The sequence below is a fragment of the Cyprinus carpio genome, chromosome A22 (assembly GCF_018340385.1).
Source record: "Cyprinus carpio isolate SPL01 chromosome A22, ASM1834038v1, whole genome shotgun sequence".
In the NCBI taxonomy this organism is placed as follows: domain Eukaryota; kingdom Metazoa; phylum Chordata; class Actinopteri; order Cypriniformes; family Cyprinidae; genus Cyprinus; species Cyprinus carpio.
The window spans coordinates 21,595,308-21,614,300 of record NC_056593.1 but is presented as its reverse complement, the minus strand read 5'-3'; the positions used below and the strand labels follow the sequence as shown (position 1 = coordinate 21,614,300).

Sequence of the window (18,993 nt, the reverse complement as noted above, 5' to 3'; positions counted from 1 at the left end):
ATTGTTGATGTTTTATTAAATCTTTTAATATAAATGTTAATGAAAAGAATACAAATAAAAAACTTTTAGATATCATTCCGCATATGTGATGGACATTGTTTATAATAATCTTTGGTATCTACTTTGAAGGCATCTTGAGTAAAACTGCTTCATATTTAACGAAGCATATGCAAAACGCTTGAACCAGAAGCGGCGAGACCCGGTTAACAGAATTCAGTCTATGATATTGGAATGAATAATAAGTCCACTAAAATAAGATTAACTATTAATATTTATATAATGAATTAAGATTAAATTCTTCTTTACTTCTTTCTCTAACCTACTTGCAAATGTAAAAAAAAAAAGATTTTGAAGTTGTAAAAAAAAAACATTGGAGAACTTGAGTACAAACTGGAGTACTTTCTACTTTGAAATTTCACATTGAATTTAAAGTGTTACTTGTCCTTTAAAATGATTTGTGATATTTACTAGCAAGTTGTTTCAAAGTAAATCCTACAACATTTTATAGGGCTTTAAAGGAATAGTTCACCCAAAAATGTCAAATCTGTCATTATTTTCTGACCCTTGTCTGCAAGAGGTTCAAGTCCTGGCTCAGTTTTTTTTTATTTTTTTTTTCAGGTCCCATTCCCCATAAAAATAAAACAGAAAAGAAAAATGTGTTACATTTAGGGAAAAAAAAAAAGTACAACAAATATTTTGTCATTGCAATTACATGACTGTAAATTTAATCTAAATTAATCAAATGAGTTGTAGGACTACCTTTACTTTTGAAATTGTATTCTTAAATTATATATGTTGTTTAATGCAACAAATTTCTTGATATAGCATATTTTTTGCTTTTATTACCGACCTATCTATTTGCATATTTAACTGAGATAATGTGTGAGAATATATCAGTAATTTAAAACTGCCAACACTATTATGTCTAAGCAGAACAATTTAATTACTCTGAAATCTTTTATGTTTTGTACTCTTTGCATGGAGTGTTTACTTCATTACCACTTTCCCTTTGTTTCTTCCAAGAACCCCCTATGTTTTCCTCAGTTTGGGTCAGATATCCGGCATTTATAGTCGACACTTTATGAGTTGCTTTGACAGGAAGTATGATGGGAAGATTTCATGAAATAAAGTGTGTATGTGTGCTACCGTTGTCACAATGTTGTTGATATAAATGATGTAATCTCAAGCAACAGTACGCTCAAATGACTGTACTGTTGTGCTTCCTTTCTTTAGTACCCACATTTCCTGAAGAGAGATGCCAACCGGCTGCAGATCATGCTTCAAAGGAGGAAACGCTATAAAAACAGAACTATTCTGGGCTACAAGACGCTGGCTGTTGGTGTTATTGATATGGCTGAGGTACGGCAAATCAATCTCACACACACCCGGTGTCCAGTTCATTGAAGCTTCTGCCAGACAGACTGTGACCTCTTTATTTGACCCTTCTCCAGTAGTAAAATGGCACATGCTAACAGCTTTCATGTAAAGTCAATATGTCAATACATGTTCTCTCACATCACACATTAAAGGAGCCATATGCTTTGGTATCATAGCGATGGGTTGGCCATTGTTGCCGCAATGCTTGCCAGCTCTTTGATAGTCTCAGACGTCACGCCCACGGACCGTTGGCTAAGCGCCTGATGCATATGGGGCACAAAAGCGGCAACACTTCAGGAGTGTCGAAGTCATCGAATTGGTTGAATTCTACAGGATTTCCGGGAGACGTGTGTTTGTTGCATTCTTTAAAGTCTCCATGAAATCAAAATTTAAAAGCCTTATTTTTAAATGGAATACTGCAGTGTTTATTATAAATAATTTATCAGTGCACTACATAATTTTTTTTTAATTCATGTGCCCTCGTAATCTTTAATCAGAAACGTTATCCTCCCCTCCCCCTCAAAACGACTCATCTTCTCTTCCGGTCACTGTAAACACTACTAGCCGTAGTGTTTACAACTGTGACGATGAGCGCTTATCACGTCAACTAAACGCTATAGTTTCAAAAGAATGTGAAATATTTGAAGTTCGCGGCATAGAACCAATAAAACATGTCGGTCAAACGGCCTTATGGGCAGGCCTTGTGCAATGAAAGCTGCCATGGATTCCAGACCTTCAGCCGTCAGTTTGAAGGTCTGGCTACGCGAGACTAGCTCTTTGACAATAATGGCAGATATCTAAATTCTCCATAGATTCACTAAAGAGCCCAGTGTTTATGTGTCACCCCTTGTGAAGAACAGGTGTATCTTAAAAAGTATATATATATAAAAAATAAATAAAAAAAAACTACCTTCAGATAATACGTAGTATTACAGTTTTTAATTGATTTGACACATTTCTCCAAACTCTGGTCACTGATCTCTAAATAGTTTACACAGTGATATGAACACTCTGTAATTGTCCTAAACAGATTAGAAGTTTTCATTCATTTCATACAAATTACAAATCATGTGAATAATTTTCTCAAAACACTGTCCACAAAACTCTCAAATGTTTTCATAATAGTTCATACAACCAACCGATACTTTAAAATATCTGAAAAAAGCAATTGTAGCTCCTTTTATTTGTTTTACACAAATCACAAACATTGATGTACCACCATTTGTCCAAACACAACAAAACAAAACTCTGTAATTTGAGAATGGGCAGACTGGTTAGAGATGATAGAAAGGCAACAGTAAATATACCACTCAAATACTCAAATAACCACTCGTCACAACCAAGGTATGCAGAATAGCATCTCTGAACACACAACACGTCGAGCCCTGAAGCAGATGGGCTACAGCAGCAGAAGACCACTATGTTCTTGGCACACTTTGGGCCCCTTAGCACCAATAGAGCAGCTTTGGGATGTGGTGGAACGGGAGATTCGGATCATGGATGTGCAGCCAACAAATCTGCAGCAACTGCGTGATGCTATCATGTCAATATGCACCAAAATCTCTGAGGAATGTTTCCAACACCTTGTTGAATCTATGCCATGAAGAATTAAGACAATTCTGAAGACAAAAGGGGGTCCAACCCAGTACTAGCAAGGTGTAGTAGTAGTAGTAGCCCTTTACCTACACTGTTAAAAATTGCTGTAAAAAAAACGGCCAAATTTTGACAGCAACATGCTGTTTTTCATTAAAACAGTGCATTCTGGGTAATATTCTTCATTTTCGAGAAGGTAGCCTGCTGCTATATATCGTAAATTAACAATGTTCAAAGTCGACACTCTGAGGCTGTGTTTCAAATCACACCCTACACCGTCATTCACTATTCCCTACATGAGTTTACTAATATAGTCCACCTGACAGAGAGAATGAGAACTAATGAGTGAATTCAGACTAGGATGAACAGCTGCTGTTAACGAGCAGAATCACTGAAGAAAAGAGAAACAAGACAAACACAAGAACTACAACTGACTTCAGCCACAGCCTTAGATGAAATCAACTGAAGATTTAAACAATCAACAAACAGCTTTACCAGCTTCACTCATTACTAAACAGAATGACTTTATTTCTGTCAGATCAGAGATCAAAAGATCTTATTGAGAGATACAGAGATTTAGATGATGATGTTTTAATGTTTCGTTTGACGTTACCATTGTGGAGATCAGTGTTTGCTTTAGTTGGGCTCCTGACCCTTGACTTTTGAACTTTATGTTTGTTTGATTGCTATATCTGTGTCTTTACGATACATCTGTTATAACAATATTTCTGTGGGTGGTCAAAAAACTATGGCTGTTTCCGTCAGCCACGATCTACTAGACTGACTTAAAGTGTTGCTAGAATAATTTGGTGTTGAAATATATGAGTGAATTACAATTTTTTTTAATTTTATAAGATTGAACAGTAATGTGACAAACTGAACATATGGATTTAAGAACAGTTTGGCTTTTAAATATTTTAAGCTTCAAGTGTCAGCAACACTCAAAGAGACACATCAACTATCAGCATATGAATCTCAACAATGGTGACAATCAAAAGGTTCATGATGCAATGCATGCTGGGTACCAGCACAGGACAAAACTCATCCATGACTCCCAGCATGCATTTTGGCATTAATAAATTATGCCCCTGAATTGTACACTTATTTTCTTGAATTCATATGTGCTTGTATTTTTGCTTTTGTCTTAAGTTTTAGTAGCATGTTTTGTGATGTTCAGAACTTATCTGTTTATTTATTTTTTGTGATTGTCACCATTGTTGTGATTCATACGCTGATTTTGATCTGTCTGTCTAATTTACATAAAGGTTTTTGTTTAATGAGTGATATTTTCTTAAGTCTTTCATAACTTACGGCTCAGCAGTGTTCTTCTTTTGTTGTAGTCTCAATATTCAATAAGAGAAGGGACATGAGATTGGATCAGAAATAAGAGAATGTTTGTTTTTATCAATCTATAAACAACAATACCACATTCTTTTTTTCTGGTGACTTTTTTGCTATAATAAGTTCCAAAAATGTGTTTTTACAGCATGTGTTAAAGGTGTTGAAAAAAAAAAAAAAAAACTAAATTAAAAAAAGATCTCCATCAAGAGCTAAACTAAAGTAAACACTGATCTCCATCATGGTAGTGTGAAAAAAACACCTAAACCTCTTTAAATCTCAATAAGATCTTCTGTAGACATCTGACAGAAATAAAGTCACTCTGGTTAGTAATGTGAATCTGGTGAAGTTGTTTTTTTAGGAGTTGTTTAATCAAATTTTGAGAGATTTGATCTATTCTTTTATTTCAGTTGATTTCATCTAAGGCTGTGGCTGAATTTAGCTGTAGTTCTTGTGTTTCTCTTTCCTTCAGTGATTCTGTTTGTTAACAGTAGCTGTTCATCACTAATGCTCAATCATCAGTTAATCACAGAATTGTCTCATTAACTTCACTGATTCATTGTTACTCTAAAACTCTGTAGTATGCGCACATAAGTGTTCATTTTAAACTGAGGATTTTGTTTTGGGGTTTAAAGGGTTAAAGATTTAAGATGAAGAAGAAACATAATTTAACAGTAATAAACTGTAATTAATTTACAGGAAACAAACTGTAAAAAAAAACAAAAAAACAGTTATTTACTGGCACCCGTGCTGCTAGTAAATAACTGTTTTTCTGCAGTTTGTTGCTGTTAAGTCATAAATAGAACGCAGCAGCAGTTTTCTGTCAAGGATTTGTCATGTCGTGCCGCACGGCATCTATGGTGTAGACAGCATCACTGATTATAATGAGATCTATAGTGTTTTTGTCGTGCCCTGCCGCTCGCATCTGGTGTAGAGACATGGTGTAACTCGTTAACACATTTGATTAATTTTACAATCCTAATCCTAAAATAATTTAACGCAGTTAACACAAAATTACTGAAGTGCAATTTCTATTCTAACCCTTTAGCCAATTTTGCTTCTCTGCTTGCGATTATCAGTCCAATGCATTCAAACAATCCGTCCAAAACACAGTCCAATGCATTCAAACAATCCGTCCAAAACAGCGCTAATATAAAGGAAACCAGGCTGATTACATGAGAGATTGCAGAGAGACCAAAGACTTTTGTCCAGTTAAAACACAAACAATGTTTTCTCGACTGGATAACCAGTCTCGCTAGTAAAGTCATAAGAGCGTGAGCCCTCACACGTCACACTGCGCTGTGTGAAGTACAGACTAAACAGATTGTCAACACATCCCACCGCTGTATGGCCAGATAAGACTCGGGAGTCCATTTTTCTCGACTGGATAACCAGTCTCGCTAGTAAAGTTTTGATGGATAAATACTGCAATCAAGGTAAAGACAATTGCGGTGGCGTACAGGAGTCGTACAGTAAGCACTCGTGAGTCCATTATATTAATGCGTGTATGAGTGCTCTTGACGCACTGATCGCACATTGTATTTATGCACAGGCACAGACATTTCCATACATTCACGTTGTTTCCACACACATTCATGATAATGTTTTGATTTGTCATGTTTATGTTGCTGTGTTTAGTTATACTGAATGGATCCATGTACTTTAGTAGATATATACAGTCAGCAGGCGATTGGTTTTAAGGTTCTTTTGGCATCTCCATGTGGTCCTGTTGGGTATCACAACTTGGCTTCTCTAAAATGTAAAAAAGCTCTTTGCTGTTGCACTGTACACATACTATAAAATTCTGATTTTTTTCCTTTCATATGTGCTTATATGGACTCCTTATATAATTTGGTTCTTTGGTGTCCTTTTGGAGTTTGTAAGTGTCCTTTTTTGGAAAGACATCTAAATTTATGTTTTAAAAAAGCTTGCAGAAGATATAGATTTTTGAAAATCACCCTTCAATCTTTTGGTTTACTTTGCTGGATATAGCAAATGATGACAAAATAAACATTTGAAACAAGATAAATGGTCTATGCTTAATTTCATGAAGTGTGCAATTAATCACAGAAAAAGGATGGTAAAGTTCTTGATTATAATTATAACTTTGTGTTAGTCAGTATTACTTTTAAAGTTAATGTTCTAAATTGCAACTTCATCATTACAAATATAATAACATAAAAGTTTCAGGCAATAGATACCAATAGATTAGGTGAAGATTGTGAAAGTATCAGTTCTCAGAATCTTTAGAATGCAAATATTATTAAGTTATCTGAATGATTAGTTGGATATTCATTAAAAGTAAGGAATGAGTGCAAAATTTTCATTCTCTGTTGTATTTGTAAGAGTCTCTCAATTTGGGGCCACTCGAGTTAATAATAATTAGAACGTTAGAACACTCAATGACTAATATGTCTTGTTCTTTTGTTTCAAGACAATTATTCCTAAAAAGGTCTAGTGTATAGGAGTGTTGGGGGCCTTTATGTGAGCATGGACCTACTGGTACATTTTATTCAGCTATTTAGCTTTCTGTAAATGCCTGCAATTAATCTCGGCAGTTTCACCCCCACAAATTCCAAATTCCTCTCTGCTGAGATTCCTGCAATAATCATATTCAGTTGAAACTCAAACACAGAAAACACCAAACATAGGGGACAATTCATCTGTCCAAGAGGTCGATGGGGAATGCAACTTCGAATTGACAAAAAACTTAGGCTTTCAGATGGAGGTCATGAGCTGTAGTTGAGCTGAAAGCACAAGAAGGCGTCTGACTCTTTTATCCATGTGTTACTTATTTCTGAGTGTTTATGTTTAAAGGTGATGCAGCACCCGACAGATGGAGGCCAGATTTTGGGTCTCCACAGTAACGTGAAGGAAGCACCAGTGCGTGCAGCGGAACTGAGTGTTTATTCACTGTCCAGCCAACCGATTGACCCAGAAGACAACATACATAAACCACACAAAAATAAAAAATCAAAATATAACAAAAAAAATAAAAAATACATTAAAAAGGGAAATGACTCTGAAAGTGTGGTCACATTTAATACAAAGTTCTGTCATGAAACTCTAGATGGTGCAGGCCGATAGGTTCTACCTCGATCTGATATAATCACATCTTTATTCACATGGAGCAGGTGATTGGTTTCTTTTGCATCAGCAGCCAATGAGCTTGCTGGTCAGTATTCAAAACTTGGCTAGTGCTTGCTGTAGCAGCCGCAGCACACTTCAGAAACCCTCCACCTTCCCCAGCTCCACCTGTATAGATCTGTTACAGGGTTATTCCATATATATATGCAGCAGCAGTATTTCTTACATGCTCACATGTATTGGAAGTAGCAAGTCTCAGTACTTGCTTTGCCGCAGCATCGAAGCAGATCTGTTCCGCCAAGAGTAAACATTAACATTAACATTGCCATTTATATTACCAAGCTAAACTCTCAGAGAGTTGTCATGACAGAACTGTTTTCAATAGGAATCCACACAATCACGAATCACGTGAGGGCGAAAGATTTTACTAAACAAAAGTAACTACAGGTTCTAACTGGTCATGCGGATTTGCCATGTTGACCAACAGAAAGCTGCTTGGTTTGAAAGTAACTTTGGTGTGAGCTGTGCTTCATACATCGCTACAGTATTGACAACAGGCAGTGGACCTTTTTTTGACCATGAAATTTCACAAATGTACCAACATCTAAATAGCAAGGAGGGGAAAACATACTGGCTAAATCTTTAACCACTGCGCCAAACCACTTCATATACCCAGTTGTCCTTACAATTGCATGACTGTACAAACCACAATATTCCATCAGTGATTGTTTTTTTTTTTGTTTTTTTGTACAGTCATTACATTGACTTAAAGATGCTAATGGGTAGTCTGAGTGCATTAAGCTGCAATAAAGATAAAAAGTCCCCCGGAAACACTCTCTACCACAAAACATCCTCCCATCCATCATCGCAGAGCACACACAAAGAAAAAGTCACTGATGCTGCAGTACATTAAATGGGAAAGTAGCTTCAGCAGCTCAAGTGTTCTCAAATTGGAGTGATAAAATTTCTACAAGCTTTTAATGAATCATTTTTCAATGCTTTGGGTTTTTTTTCTGTTGGATGTCAGATGGTACTGTATGCCTGAGACCTTTGCTGCATTAAAATGTCAAGTAACATAGGGTCATTAAATGTCTCATTATCCTACAGACCGTTCTCCAGATATGGATAACTATTCTGAAGATGACGATGATAGTTACTCATCAGAGCAAGAGGCGAGTGATGACGCTGTTCAAGGCCAGGTCAGGAGTTCTTTCTAACATGTCTTTATTGCTAACATGTCTTTATATGTCTTGCTCTAAAAAAAATTAAATTTCAAATGAAGTGAAATTTCTATATAGCAACCTGTTTTCTGCTTTGAATGTAGTCTTATTGGTGTTAGTTTGCAGCGCTTACATTAACTTATTGGGAGTATTGGGAGAATTTCCCTAAAAAAGAATTCCATCACTGATAGCATTGTTTAAAGGGGTCATATGACGTTGCTAAAAAGAAAATTCTGTTGTGTATTTGGTGTAATGCAATGAGTTTATGCGGTTAAAGTTTTAAAAAACATTATTTTCCACATAATGTACATTATTGTTGCTCCTCTGTGCCCCGCTTTTCTGAAACATGTCGATTTTTACAAAGCTCATCGTTCTGAAAAGCGAGGTGTATGCTGATTGGCCAGCTGAATAATCCAGTGCATTGTGATTGGCTGAATACCTCAACATACTGTGATGCCGTCCTCCATCCTCCGACAGTCCTCCATAAAATGCATCACACAGCGTCACACACTGCGAGCTTAAGTGAGGAACGGCTGGAGGACTTGAGAATGGCGCAGCTGGTTTTGCGGCAACCACATGTGACACCCCCATGCTGGACTCCACTTCATCCACGGTGAAAGCCGTTCCAACGATCCACGGCGCGAAGTTAATGTATTTCCTCAGCGACCAGCACGTTCTTTCTTATCGCGAAAACTACAACAGAGGCCAAACAAAGTAGTTTCGCTTTCACAATGAAACACACAGCGTCTCAACAACATGGCGGCAGCGACAAGAGCGAGAATAAAAGTTACTTCTTCTTTCTTTGCGTGAACATTTGGGCGGTGTTATTTAAATCTTCCCACACAGTGACGTAGACATGTGGGGGTGTGTTAGAAAGAGGCATTTTAGGAGGGCTTGGACAAGTCTTAACTTTTATAAAGAATATCTCTTTGGATTTGAGACTTTAGTCTTTGCAACTTTACAGATCTTCTTTATGCACCAAGAGCTTGTAACACTCCAAAGAGAAAGGAAAAATTGAAATCGCATCATATGACCCCTTTAATGGCTGATTATACTAGACTTCGGGTGGTAAGTGATTAAGAAACTAGTTTTTTGCACTGTGTTGTTAATTAAAAAATGTGCCTCATATCTTTAGAAAAGCATCTCTACCTAACAAAAGCATCAAATTTCCTGAAATTGTTTTTTAGGACCTTTATGATGAAGATGATGATGTTCAGCGGAAACCAAAAAAATCTCGGAGGAAAATGATTAGAACCACATCAATGACCCGAGTATGTACAGATATACTCCCTCTGCATTTATCCTTGGGGGCCAGTAACAAAGATCTGAGCACTTTCAGAAAGATATTGGACCTAGGATCAAGCCCTGGGGAACACCATTTGTAAAATCTTTGTATACCAGAAATAACAGTTTTGCTAACTAATATGATAACTGTGTCGATAGCTGATATGATTCAATTATATTATACTGCATATTGCTGTCAAATAATCCACCCTGTTCTCTATTTGTTTCTGCATGTCTGATCTTTACAAAATCCATATTGGCTGACCAATATTCGTCAAAATACACTGAAGTCTTTGTTATCACAGCAGTAGTCTGATGACCCAATCTATTATCATAGATTAATTGTCTTGATACAAGTCACTTCAGGCAGCTACCTGATAGAAACATAAGACAAATTGCCTTTTTGTCCTGAAGGTGGTGTTCGGTTCAGTGTTATCTAGTTCACAGAAGGACATAGAATGTGATGTTCTAATCCTCTTAAACTAAGCTCACCATCAGGAACAGAATTGTTAACCCAGGATCAATGTGTAAACTTAAGAGACATTAATATAGATTTCCTTACACTTTTCTGAAGCATATTTTAAAAAATTGGGACCCACTATATATTAAGTGTTTAAATGTGATACAGTGAACTTGTGTTGTAACTCTGTACTTATATTTAAAAATAAATACTTGCATGTAATTACACCTATATTTAATTTCTGTAGTTACAGCTTTAATTACTCCTTAACCCTACCTTAAACATACATTTACATTTATGCATTTAGGTAATGCTTTGATCCAAAGCGACTTAAAATCCTAACCATAAACCAAAACCCTAACTGTATCCCACATAGATAGCAACAAAATTGTTTAGCAATACAACATACTGTAAGTTTGTTGTACCTAACGATTTTTTTATGCAAGTACATAGCAGTTAAAGACGCCTAATAATAAGCCAGACCAAAAATGGTGAATGCTGATTTTTTCATTTAGTCTTTTGCTTTTACCTATTTTACTGTCTTAACTAAAACACATACCAAAAATTACCATCATTTTTTATTTTGACATTCTCTCAATTTCTCTATAGCAACCCAATTTCAAGCAGAAGTTTGTTGCCCTCCTGAAAAGATTCAAAGTATCTGATGAGGTGAGAATTGTCTCTCATATGTTACATCAGAAAGAAATATGTTTGCCGGAAGTTCTGAACTCTCCACTCTCTACTTTGCGGTCCTGTGCATTGTAATCACAGAATCACTTCAGCCATGAAATTCAACCTTTATAAAAACAGCCCTAGGACTTGGCAATGATTGATCTAGTAGCTGAAATGTGAGAGGAGCTTTGATTTCTGCAGTTTTAAGATACAGTATGATGAAGAGCTATTCTAAAACTAAACTTACTGCTTTGCTTTAAGAGGACAATTCATGTGGCCATGACTTAGGCCATACATATTTCTAGAGCCTACTGGCATGATTTAAGCAGCTTTATGGTCTCATTGTTAGAGTCTAAGCTTGTTAGTTGATAGCTGTTTGACTCTTTGACTTCCTCGTCCTCTTGCCTTGGCTGCCATATTCCGTTATCCAAACCCTACAGCAAATGATCCAGATTTATTTGGCAATCATTCCAGCAACTTCCTGATTCAGGGTGATGACACAGTTTTGTTGCATTGGCAGGCTGTTCCCATGAGTAGCATTGCCAACATGGGCTTGTCAATGCAATAGTTCACTTTGGGTGTGTCTCAAATATGTAGTGTATTTCAAAACATCTATGACATAAACGTGATTGACATTTGAAAAAATGATATAACTTTTGGGAATTTCCAACAGCAGTCACGCCTTTCCAGGTTTTTTTTTATATATATTTTTTTTTTTGAGAAAACATTAACCACCATTCATAGCAATGCAAAACATACTATGGAAATAATTTGATCTATGGTGTTTTGCTGGTTTAAGTTGGTTTAGTCCTGGCCAAGTTAGTGTTATGCTTTTTTAAGCAGTGATAGTGGAGCAAAACAATGCTAATGTAAAGTCTGTTTGTGCGCTGACACATTTTAAATCAGTGTCCACTTATAAAGGATGGATCAGCTGTGAACACAATGCAGTGCAAAGATGAGTAAAATGAGTGAAATTTGTTTATTTTATTATTATCTTGGAAAAGAAAAACAATAGTGTAAATTCCCATTATTATAATAATAATTCATGTGCCTCCTTTACTTTAAGACCATCTTTTATCCTCTTTCTGTCTTTTGTTTACTTTTACAGAATGAACTCTCTGTCTTTTAGTCTCAGCTGCCTGAGGAGATGCATTTTATAGTATGAATGGGTCATTACTGGTGATTGTACTGTCCTGTGAAAATCCTGTCTGAAAAAGATTGCATTGAATGCCTGGTTTTTCAGCACATATTGGCTTTTTAAAATAGGCGAATCACACAACATGATTAAGTCACATTTTCCCACAAAAAACATCTCATTAAGGCATTGTAGTAATTTCTCATTAACTATAATATAAAATACCATAATGATATTTGTTTGGCATGAACTAAAGGCATTACATCACAATTTTAAAATTATTTATTTTTGATTTACAAATATGTAATTTGCTTAATTGCTTAATTATGTCATTATGCTTAATTGTCATGAAGTCATTGTGGTTTAACGTGACTTGGTCATGTTCTTCATGTTTTATGAGGTTTTTTCTTACATTTCCATACATATCTACATTTTATTTATTTTTTGCTGGCTTAAAAAGGTCCTGGACTCAGACCCGGTTGATCAGACGCAGGAGGTTGAAGATTTGGATCTTCTGTATGACAGTCTGGAGGTTTATAACCAGAGCGACAGTGGCCCAGAGATGGAGGACAATGAGAGTCTTCTCAGCACTCCCAAACCCAAACTAAAGTAAGAGCCATGAGTCACAGCGCTAGTCTGATGCATATTACACACAAAAATGGCAAGTCATTTTCAAAGTCACATCTGATTGGCTGGCTTAAACCAATTTGCTTTTTTGTCATTCCACAGGTAAATAAAGTCATGCAAAGTTCCCTGGCTGTTATAAAGACTTCTAAAGAGGAACTAGTGTATTTGACAAAGTTGCAGCATTTAATTGGAGACAGTTAGTAGCGAGCAAACTAGATATCCTTGTGGATATATTTCACATTGCTTCCAGTTATTTCAACTTTCACATTTTTCGTTCGGTTCGCACTGTATTGTTAGATGTAGTAGCTGTTCCTACTTCTAGATGCTCTAATTTCATTGGTAATCTTCAAATCTTGAGACTCAACAACAACAACAGCATTTTTTGGCCAGGGGCCTGTTTCAATAAGGAGGTTCAACCAACTCTGAAACTTAAACTCTGAGTTGACTTGCCCTGAGACTACAAACACTAAACTTTTCTGACCCAAAGTTTAGCGCGTGGACTACGACAATCAAATCGGAGTAGGTTTACTATGAGAAGTCATGATCAATGGAGCTCTGAAATTATGATTCACCATGGCAACAGCACCGACAAAAAGACGTCTGCATACTTCAGAGTCAATAAATAACTTTAATTCTTAATCACTGTTGTAATATCAGAAGTAAAAATGGTAAATTATTGAACTAATATTCATTTTAATGGAATCCCACAGCAAAAAAAAAAAAGAAAAAAAAAAAAAGAAAGAACGTAGCAGCATCTAAAAAATGAATTATAAAAACACAGTTCAATCAAGGTAAAGCTTTAAGCATAAAAGTTGCATGGTTGTAGGCTACATGACAAAAAAAACACATAAAATAAATATAATACAATTCATATTCCAATTCAAATAACATAATTAAATAGCTAATTAAATATAATCCAACCCAACACATTACATAACTAAATTAAATAAATTAAAACCTGACTTGTACTGGGCTGTTGCTAACACATTAGTCTTGTACTGGGGGGATAACCTGCACCATCACCACTGACAGATGAAGAGGAGATGGTCAAGTAGAAGAATTTTTAAAGAATAGGAAAAAGAATAACTGTTGCTTTTGTATTTGTAGAAAATAAAGATGACCAAATAAATTGTAAATAATTTGTTTAACAGCTGTGGTGGTGGTTACGGCTTATATCTCATACTACCCCTCCATCTGGCATCCTTCCATTCCATACAGTAATCCAATTCATTTTCAGAAGGTGCGGTGATGGGAATATGTGTGTCATCAATGCATTCAACCACACTGGAAATCCTGAAGAACATTCTAATTATTGGGTTACTTCTAGAGGTCACAGCAAGATGTTATCAAGTGAACATCATTTATCAGATTAGCTTCATTTAAAAACGAGACCTACAGTCCAATCAGTGAAAATCCTCTTTGACGGATTTGTGCCCAGGAAATAATTATCAGAAAGAGTGTGAGAGCAACGCACATTTTCCATATAAGTCTGCATACAGCGGGCTTACAAATGTGCTCCTCATCTCTGATGTTTCAAATAAAACTACCATTTAAAATGCTACCACTCAAATAAATATGCATGTGAATATGGCAAAAAAAAAAAAATGAAGAAAAAAACTCCCTACCCATTTATGCAGCCTCCTCGTCTACGGGATCCTGTATTTAAGGAGATGCCATTTTTGTCACTTTGACCGTGTCTGCATAATGAAAATATGCGCAATGAATGAATACCTGCACTGCAAAAAATTATTTTCTTACTTAGAATTTTTGTCTTGTTTTCAGTCAAACTATCTCAATATTCTTAAATCAAGATGCATTTTCTACATAAAAAAGAGATAAGGTATTTAGTTTTGTTTCCGTTGGCGGGGGGAGATGATTTAAGTGCATTTTTCTTATTTTGCTAATTATCTGCCAGTGGGGTCAGAAATTAAAAATATGCTTGTTTCCGTTTGCCGTATGATGGACATTTTTATATGGTTTACGTAAAATGCACTTAAATGCACTTGTTTCCCCCAGGAAACAAGACTAAATACCTTACATAATTTTTAATCTATAGAAATTGCATCTTAATGTAAGAATTTTTAGATATTTGTGCTCGGTAAGAAAAGCATTTTTGCAGCATTAATGAATGAATGAGGTATTTAAACATTGCTTACGCTTTAAAAAGGGGGAGGAGACTGTAAGAAACTCTGGGTTTGCCGAAGAAAACCTTCTCCCGACCAGGGGTGCATTTCCCAAAACCATAGTTGCTAACCTGTTGGTTGGCAATGGGTAAAATTGCATTGCAACCAACAAATATAATAAACCACTCATCAACAAATGTTCTTAAAAAAGCACCCCAGGTTAGGTTCATAGAGTAAGTTACCACGGAAACTGACTCTGAGTAGAAGTTACCTCTCTTTCAGAAATGGGCTTGACTTACCCTGCTTTTCTGGGTTCGACAAACCTCCCATTCTGAAATGGAAAACCCAGAGTTTCCCTCATTTCGGTGTTAACATACTCAGAATTTTCACTTAACCTCCTTTCTTAAACGGGCCCCAGGTATGCATAACATTCAAGGAATTTTTTGCCGGTATGAGGCATCCCACACACACACACACACACACAAAGAGAGAAAAAAAAATTACAATATTACACAATTACATAGTAGAATTTAGAGTTTGTATGGCTACTGGTAAAAAGGCTATTCTGAAATCTGCTAGTTCTCTTCTTTACCAAACTATAACGCCTTCTAGAAGGTAAAAGTCTGAAAAGATTGCAGGATGTAAAGGATCACGGACAATCCTCTGAGCCCCTCTCTTAACCTGTGACAAGTGCAGATCTTGAAGGGAAGGTAGATCAGTCCTAATAATGCGTTCTGCCATTCTCACTACTCTCTGAAGCCTAAACTTGTCCCTATGAGTAGCAGAGCTGTACCAAACAGTAAATGAAGAACACAGGACCGATAGAATCATAGCCCTATAGAATTTGCATATAGTTCCACTAGACAGATTTTATTTTTTTAACTGATGGAGGAAGTACATCCTCCACTGTGATTTCTTAACCACATGCATAACATTGTTCTCCCGCTAGAGATCACTACAGATGGTAGTGCCAAGAAACTTATAAGAATCAGTGATGCTCAAATTAAGTTTTGATATACTTATGGTAGGAAATTTACAAAATATCTTCATGGAAAATGATTTTTACTTAAAAAAATCGATAATTTTGACCCATACAATGTATTTCAATTGTTAAAAATAAACCTCAGCGACTTAAGACTAGTTTTGTGGTCCAGGGTCACATATGCTGATCCGTTTACATCATGAATAAGGCCAATGATTGTAGTGTCATCAGAAAATTTTTAAAGCTTGACCGTAGAATTTGAGGAAGGGGAGTCATTCGTATAAATATAAAATAACAGTGGGGACAGCACGCAGCCTTGAGGGACACCAATACTAAGGGTGCTCGTTCTAGATGTAAATACCCCCAGTTTAACTCGCTGCACTCTGTCCGTGAGAAAATTAATAATCCAGTTGCAATTGTTGCAGTTGTTCCTACTTCTAGCTGCTCTAATCTCATTGGTAGTCTTCAAATCTTGGGACACACCATTTAAAATATTATTTTTGACAAGGAATCAGTTTTTTTGTTTTGTTTTGATTTTTGTTTTTGTTTTTTGCTGCTAAAAATGATCGTTCTGGAGGAAAAAGAGTTTGTATAGGAATTACAAACAAGAGGAACAATTTTTAATGCTTGAACCACCAGAGTGAAAAAGTGAATGACTTCCAGTTGCTTTGTCTTCGCAAATCGCCGCCAGTGTAAACGCCTCTTAAAGAACACTTAGGAAAAATTAACTGATACTTTATCGCTGACCATGAAATCCAACTCTTGGCTCTAAGACTGTTTTTATATTCTTAACATGTGTATGTTTTCCATTCAGCCGTTCTTTGAGGGAATGTCTCACTCCAGCTCACAGACAGAGATCGGCAGTTTGCACAGTCAGAAGAGCCATTCGAGAGAGCAGACTTCCACTGTACGTCTGACATTTTGAATGTTTGAATTATCAGAATTAATCTGCCTAAACAAAGGCAAATACAGAATATGCAAATGTTGATAATATTTTTATATTTAATATAAATTTTCACAATTTCTTTCCTAATCTAAGCAAAGTCAAGCCAAACTCATCTATCACGGGACAGATCATAATACACCCAGTTTCTCTCATAACTCAGTTTTGACAAAATATGTAGTAAATGCATATTGCCTTTAGTGATCCCATTCATTGTCTCCCCAGGGGAAATTTATTTTTTTATGATAATGTATAAACTTTCAAATATAGACATGGAATCCAAGGTTACTAACTGATTATGCCTTTTGTTGTTGAAGCCAATATTTCATATACACAACTTCAAATGTGTGGTATTTTATACCTAATTAATATATTCTACTTTTAGATTCCATGTCATTCACAGTGCTTCATGAGATAAGAAATTCAATCCCCTATAAAATAAATTACACAGTCTTCTTTTTTCTCTTATTTTAAAGTAATTTTGCATCAAATCTAAGCTTGTAGTGTTGCGATTTATCTCAGAGTTGGTTTGTTTGGTTCATTTCTTGCTAATCTTCATTAAATAATTTTTTGCATCCCCTGCCCTTGTAGGAAAAAAGTGCACTTAATTTTGAATGTGCACTTGTAGTATACTTCAAATCTTCGAGGTATATTTATTTATTTTTTTAATCTATAATCACACATAATATTAATGATATAAAAGGCGACTTAAGTGCACTTTAAGAGAGTACACTTTCAGGACTGTTTCTTAACGCTCCTCAGTAAACTTTTAAAATCATTGATTAATAATCGTTAAATAAGTACACTTATTCTGATGTGTTGTCTAACATAATAAAGCATAAAGCACATGATTATAATTTGAACTGTAATGTGTTATTCAATATTATTTTTAAGGTTAGTATAATTTAAATGTACTAAATTGAATATATTTTAGACACTAAATATATTATAGTTTACCATAAATGTTCGTCAGTACATTCAGCAGCACTTTAACCATATTTCAAAGACAAAAGAAGTAATTATGAAATGACCTATAAAAATGCATTGAAGTCCTACTTATGGGGGCCATAAAAGCACTCTAAAGTTTAAGCTACAATACATTTTCATTTAATTGCCGTTACCATGCAGTTAAGTGCCAGAAAACATCACTTTACATTCGGTTCACACTTAAGTTCTTTTAAAATACATGTTTTCTATAAGTACTCTTTTTAAAAGTATGCTAAGGTGTACTTCTTTTTCACAAGAGTATGGAGGAGATAAGAAAATACATGCAGAACCAAAGCCTGAACCCCATGCTCACTATAGTGCTTTGTTTCTGTGTGTGTTTTCAGGGTGGCGATCTGTTAACAGTGGATAAGAACAGGATGGCGGGTGGCCGATATCATGATGACCCTACAGTGGTGGACTCTGCAGCTGGGGTCAGTGACAATTTTTGTATGTTTATACATTTATCGTACAGCAATTTTTATACAGCTGTCTGGAATAATGTAGAATATTGATTACTTGATGTATAGCTGATATCTGTTGTTTACTATCCATCTTTCTTTTCTTCTGTTGATTACCCTGGTTTCTCTCTGTGTCTATCAGTTCACATCTGCTTAAAGGGAAGAGTAACAGTGTGTGAGTGTTTAAATGTGTTTATTACCCAGCATCAGCACAACAACAGCCCTAATGAGGCACGTTTAGAGGGATGGGAGGAGAGAGAGAGACAGGGAGAAATAGAGCCAACAAATACAGTGCATCCATGTGGGACTTTAAAAACTTGTGGAGTAGGGTATATGTTATAATATTCTGCATAATTGGGATAGAATTATAGGCCTTTAAGTCATTATTCCTGGAGAGCCACAAGTCCTGCAGAGTTCAGCTCCATCCTGACAGTGGCTCTCCAGGACTGACTTTGGCCACCCCTGTGCTAAATCTTATACACTCACCTAAAGGATTATTAGGAACACCTGTTCAGTTTCTCATTATTGCAATTATCTAATCAACCAATCACATGGCAGTTGCTTCAATGCATTTAGGGGTGTGGTCCTGGTCAAGACAATCTCCTGAACTCCAAACTGAATGTCAGAGTGGGAAAAAAAGGTGATTTAAGCAATTTTGAGCGTGGCATGGTTGTTGGTGCCAGACGGGCCGGTCTGAGTATTTCACA

The 18,993-nt window shown here is 35.9% G+C and overlaps 1 protein-coding gene across 1 annotated transcript in view; it reads left to right on the top strand.

Annotated features, from left to right (window-relative positions):
• LOC109099903 (phosphofurin acidic cluster sorting protein 2-like) overlaps positions 1 to 18,993 on the top strand; it is a 70,614-nt gene that overhangs the window by 31,149 nt on the left and 20,472 nt on the right. Inside the window, exons 4-11 of the mRNA XM_042712243.1 lie at positions 1,234 to 1,359; positions 7,126 to 7,283; positions 8,516 to 8,594; positions 9,803 to 9,886; positions 10,969 to 11,028; positions 12,627 to 12,774; positions 16,711 to 16,805; positions 18,173 to 18,259. Of these exons, the coding sequence (XP_042568177.1) occupies positions 1,234 to 1,359; positions 7,126 to 7,283; positions 8,516 to 8,594; positions 9,803 to 9,886; positions 10,969 to 11,028; positions 12,627 to 12,774; positions 16,711 to 16,805; positions 18,173 to 18,259 (837 nt within the window). The remainder of the gene's footprint in view (positions 1 to 1,233; positions 1,360 to 7,125; positions 7,284 to 8,515; positions 8,595 to 9,802; positions 9,887 to 10,968; positions 11,029 to 12,626; positions 12,775 to 16,710; positions 16,806 to 18,172; positions 18,260 to 18,993) is intronic.